The sequence below is a fragment of the Ipomoea nil genome, unplaced genomic scaffold (assembly GCF_001879475.1).
Source record: "Ipomoea nil cultivar Tokyo-kokei standard unplaced genomic scaffold, Asagao_1.1 scaffold0980, whole genome shotgun sequence".
In the NCBI taxonomy this organism is placed as follows: domain Eukaryota; kingdom Viridiplantae; phylum Streptophyta; class Magnoliopsida; order Solanales; family Convolvulaceae; genus Ipomoea; species Ipomoea nil.
The window spans coordinates 3,929,440-3,935,036 of NW_017617408.1; the positions used below are offsets into that span (position 1 = coordinate 3,929,440).

Genomic DNA, 5,597 nt, shown 5'->3' on the forward strand with positions numbered 1-5,597 from the left:
GGAAATCTTGCTGTTTTTTATCGAAGATCAAGCAATCTCAAGCCAAGATTTCAAGTTAGAAACTACATCAACATATTCCAACCCTCAACTCTTATGAAGAAGTTGATAGAGTCGGAGTAAACTCGAAGAGTTGAAAAACCTAGTAAGTTGTGGTTCGGCTTAGTGATCAAGGACATAGCTTGGCTTGTTTGTACTAAGGAGTGATAGTGCAAACCCTTTCACGAGTTGCGAAAGAAGAGTGGAGTATGCTTTGTTAACATCCGAACCACTATAAAATCTCCTCTCTCTCTCTCTCTCACTTATTACTTTTGTGCATACTATCATTTGCATTGCATATCATCTACAATAATCACATCTCAATCTTTCCATAACAAAAGCGTGCAAAGAAACGTTAATAAGAACACACAAAATTTTCACTGTGCATCATCCTCTCGTGTTTGGTTTTTAAATTCAAAACGAGTCTATTCACCCCCCTCTAGACTCTCCTTTTACACTACCGGGACCAACAAGTGGTATCAGAGCAGTTTTATCTTTGCACAAGTTTTTCTAAAATGGAACATGATCATGGGCATAGATCTAAACCTCGTGTTTTTAGCCTATCTAAGTTTGATGATTGGAGAGTTCGCATGTATGCCCATCTTTCAGCCATTCAGGATGAAATGTGGGATGTTATCATAGATGGACCTATCACAGTCATGATGGTCAACGCGAATGCAGCTGCACAAGGAGCAGATCCTGAACAACTGATCCCAAAACCTAAGGAACAACTTACTACCGAAGAAAGAACTCAGGCAAACCTAGACAATGTTGCTAGGGACATCCTATACAAGTCTCTTGACGAATCCTTATTTCCAAGAGTGAGGAAATGCACTACGGCATGGGACATTTGGAACACACTGATGGAGATTGGTGAAGGTGATGAACAAGAAAAGGAAAACAAGCTAACAATGGCCATGAAGAGGTTTGGGGACTTCAAAATGACTCCTAATGAAACAATCAGCCAGATGGAAATTCGCTTCACGAAACTTCTTGGAGAAATATCTGATTTGGGCAAAGAGCCAACCATAAAGGAAATCAACCTCAAGATTCTTCGAGGTCTACCAAAGTCGTGAGATATGAAAGTAACAGCGATGAGAGATCATCGAGACTTAAAGACTGTTCAGAGCTCACAGATTTTCAGTGATCTAAAAGCCTTCGAATTTGAGCACGAACCCAAGAGCAGTGAAGAGCCAGAAGCTAGAAATATAGCTCTCGCAACAAACCGGCAAACATCGACATCTAGCAGGTCGAACTCTAATCCTTCTGATTTTTAATCTGACGAACAATTTTCTTTGTGAGGAAATTTAAAAGGTTCACAAGGAAAAACAACTTCCAAGAACTCCAAACATTCCCAAGCTCCTCAAGTCGAAGGCATGCAGAAAGATCACCTCGTTCGAAGAAACAGGAATCTGAGGAGGCACAAGTACTGTGTTATAATTGCCGAAAGCCAGGACATTTCAAAGAGAATTGTCCTCATCCCATGGTCCGCAAATATTAGGATCAAGAACCCAACACAAGCTCTCCAAACGAAAGGAAGGATACTGCCGAATCAAGGAAAGGCAAATCAAAATATGAGTCCAATCAGCCACAACACGACAGGAGAAGAAAGGCAATGGTTGTGAATGAGACAAGTGACGTAGCTGAACTCGAAGCAAGCACATCAAGCTCTAGCTCAGATAGCGAAAGCTCAGAGGGTGAACAAGGACTTCTGTATCTCTTCAATCATGAAGAAGACAAGGACACCTTATGCCTGATGGCCAAAGATGATGAGGTAAACTCTCGAACCTCCTCATCTACTCAAATAGAGTCAAGTTCTGATAGTGAGGAAAGTTCCATGGATTCGGTTGTAAAACTGATGGGGGACTTTGAAGTTGTAAAACGCACATACTCCAAGTTGAAAGAAGAAAACTCTCGACTTATGATTAGTTATGATGAGCTCAGGCGCGTTAGAATAAAAAACATCGAGATAGCCATCGCTAATGATCAACTCGAAAAGCAAGTTCATCTTCTTAAGGAGCAGTGGACAGCAAGAGAGTTAAGGGAGCATAATCTGCGTGAGGTCGTTGCATCATTTACCAATTCATCGAAGATGATAGATCGAATGATGAATGCATCAAGACCACCAAGGGAAAAAGCCGGAATTGGCTATGACCCAAGCTCCTCATCACATATCTTACTGAACAAACCTATGGATCCTTCTTCTAGTGGAGGCTTAAAATCCATGTCCGTTCAAGGACCAACCCAGATGCCTGAGCCAATAAATCTGATTGACAAGGGTAAGGCACCACAAACAGCAAGCCATTCTAAAGGAAAGACTGTCCAACGTGTTGTGGAACTAACGAATGGGAATTTTTCGAAAGACAATCCTAGACATGTCAATAATGTTAGAAGGAATGGATCGAAAGTAAATAGACCGTGTCTATATTACAAAAAGGGCCAACCTACGAAAAATAACCATTTGAAGGTAAACCCTAATGTTAATCAAGGCAAGTTCGTTCAGTGAATCAACGCAAGAGTTATTCACAAGGAAATCGAAAAAATGAACGAAACGGGAATGCTAAGCCTAAGAGGTCACTTAGAAGACCAATGAAAGGTGACAGAAGGAGTGGACCTTTTGAGGAAGACTGGCTTGTGCTTCCCAAACCTTTGTCAAAACCAGAATTCAAGAAGATTCATAGACACAAACAGACTAACTATTCTAAGGTGTATCGCAATCCACCCGAAACTTATTTTCAAAGACGATACAAGGCCAAAACTTTTGCAAAAATCCCTTTTACATATCGCGTGTTTAATGGATATATGGGACCAAGGATGAGTAATACCAACTCTAGGTTCGTCTGGATCCCAAAACTGACAGCTAACCCTCAAGGACCCGAGAGCGAAGGGGTACCTAAGATTGCATAAGTTTTGATTTCAAGATAACAAGATCATATGGTATGTTGATAGTGTCTGCTCAAGACACATGACAGGAGACAAATCAAATTTGAGCAATTACAAAGAAGTTGATGGCCCAAAAGTAATATTTGGAGGGGAATCTAGTGGAAAGACGAGAGGAGTAGGTGACATTATCAAAAATGGAATAATCATTCGAGAAGTGTCTTATGTTGAAAGATTGAAGTTCAACCTTCTAAGTACCAGTCAATTTTGTGACAAGGGATATAAAGTTGAATTCTCCAAGGATAAATGCAGTGTAATCAGTACAGAAAATGGTGATATCGTACTATCTGCTAGTTGGAAGAAAAATATGTATGTTGTAACTTGGGAGCACTCCAAGGCGAATGTCTGTCTCATGGCCAAAAGTGCTGACCTAAGTTGGGAGTGGCATAACAACCTGAATCACTTGAATCTCAAAACAATCAACAAGCTAGCAAAAGGAAACCTGGTAGAAGGCTTACCGAAAATACCATACATTAAGGATAAAAGATGTGATGCTTGTCAGGGCAAGCAAATTAAATCTTCTTTCAAGTCCAAATCCATAGACACGAAGTCTCGACCACTAAGCCTCTTACATATGGATTTATTTGGCCCAGTTGATCCACCAAGCCTAAGTGGACGAAAACACACTCTTGTAGTGGTAGATGACTTCACCAGATACACATGGACAATCTTTTTGAAAAAGAAGAACGAAACTGAGAAGATGCTACCAGATCTACTAAGACAACTACAAAATGAGAAAACAGTCAGTGGGCATGTTTGGTTATTGGCGGATTCGCCGACTTTGACGTTTTAACCACAGTCAAAACGCCAAAGCTATTGTTTGGTTAGCAACAGTTTGTAGCAGCGGATTGCTCCAAACCACTAATTTTAGAAACGCTGCATATTGCAGCGTTTCACTAATCCCAAAACCCCCTTATTACTCTAATTTTAAAAAAAATTATTTGTTGTTTTCAAAATGAGAAGCCTCCGGCTTCATTAATAATAAAGCCTAAGGCTTCTAATTCCTTGCCCATCCGATGTGGGAATCGGATGGGCTGGGATGCAAAATGGTGCGTTGAGCTCCCCTTTTAATGAGGGAGCTCAACGCCCCATTTTTTTTTATTTGTTTTCAATGTGGGCTCAGATTTGATCACACATCACATTTTTTTTTTTTTATAATTTTGATTATTATTATTATTATTATTATTATTATTATTATTATTATTATTATTATTATTATTATTATTATTATTATTATTATTATTATTATTATTATTATTATTATTATTATTATTATTATTATTATTATTATTATTATTATTATTATTATTATTATTATTATTATTATTATTATTATTATCATTATTATACCCTTTTGGTCATTTTACATGTTAACCGCTAATTTTACCAAGCATCTTTTTACAAATCGCTAGTACCATCCGCTGGTCAAACCCGCTAACACAATCCGCTATTCGTTAACCGCTAATACAGCCCGCTAACCGCTAATCGCTGATTGCCAAACATGCCCAGTATCATCAGAATCATATCAGATCAAGGCATTGAGTTCGTAAACAAAGTCATCTCAAATTTCTGTGGACAGAATGACATATTCCATCAATTCTCGGCAGCCAGAACTCCTCAACAAAATGGAGTTGCCGAAAGAAGAAACAGAACTCTGAAAGAAGCTGCCCGAACCCTGATAGCTCACTCAGGATTGCGAAAATGATTTTGGGCATAGGCGATCAACACAGCATGCTATACCCAGAATTGATCTCTCATCAACAAAGCTCATGGACTCACTCCCTACAAACTATGAAAATGTAAGAAACCTGTAATTAGTTATTTTCATATCTTTGGATGCAGGTGTTTCAACCATAACAATGGGAAGAGTCATCTGAAAGCTTTCGATGAAAGAGCGGATGAAGGTCTGTTCATGGGATATTCATAAGTAAACAAAGCCTTCAGAGTTCTTAACAAAAGAACTATGGTAATAGAGGAATCCATTCATGTCAAGTTTGAAGAACAAATGGAAAAGAGATCAATCAACAATGTCACAAATGATGTGAGAAACTTAAGCATACAGGTTGAACCAAACAACACTATCGAAGAAGAATCAAGAAGATTTCTTGATGTCCTATCAAAGATACCAACCTAAGTCTACCGATCAAAATGCAGAGTCTCAACTCGAGCCTATTGCTGAAACAGTTGCACCTGAAAAAGATCGTGGATCTTGAATGCAAGAGATAACCTAAAGGTTCCTACTAAATTTTAACTTAATTATTAAGCTGGACTAGCTCTAGGATCTACTCCAGACAGAATAAAGAAACTAATTATAAAAGCAATAAATGGAACCGTTCACCAGGAAATGTTCACACAGTTCGGAGCTTCATTCCTACGTCTACGGGGCCACTCACGTCAGCCCAATCAACTAGATGATCAACAAGGAGTACAAGAGGGAGTGTAACACCCCCTAATTTCCATGCTAATTAAAGCCTTAAACATGCAGATATCTAGGCAAAACATCAGACACATCGGAAGACTGAAAAAGGATTATATAAACTGGAAGCAAAAGGGGTGCTATGCCACGCTCACCCAGAGGTGAACGCATAGGCTAACATCTGCATAAATCATAAGCTAAAAAC

At 38.9% G+C, this 5,597-nt stretch overlaps 1 protein-coding gene across 1 annotated transcript; it reads left to right on the top strand.

Moving 5' to 3' along the window:
* The first annotated feature begins 551 nt into the window (after positions 1 to 551).
* On the top strand, positions 552 to 1,112 carry LOC109179841. Its single transcript, XM_019329319.1, has one exon. The coding sequence runs from the start codon at positions 552 to 554 to the stop codon at positions 1,110 to 1,112; it is 561 nt and encodes a 186-aa protein (XP_019184864.1).
* Positions 1,113 to 5,597: the final 4,485 nt, after the last annotated feature.

What these genes read in the sequence shown, in the direction of transcription:
- LOC109179841 (XM_019329319.1), top strand. Translation starts at nt 552, where the DNA reads ATGGAACATGATCATGGGCATAGATCTAAACCTCGTGTTTTTAGCCTA.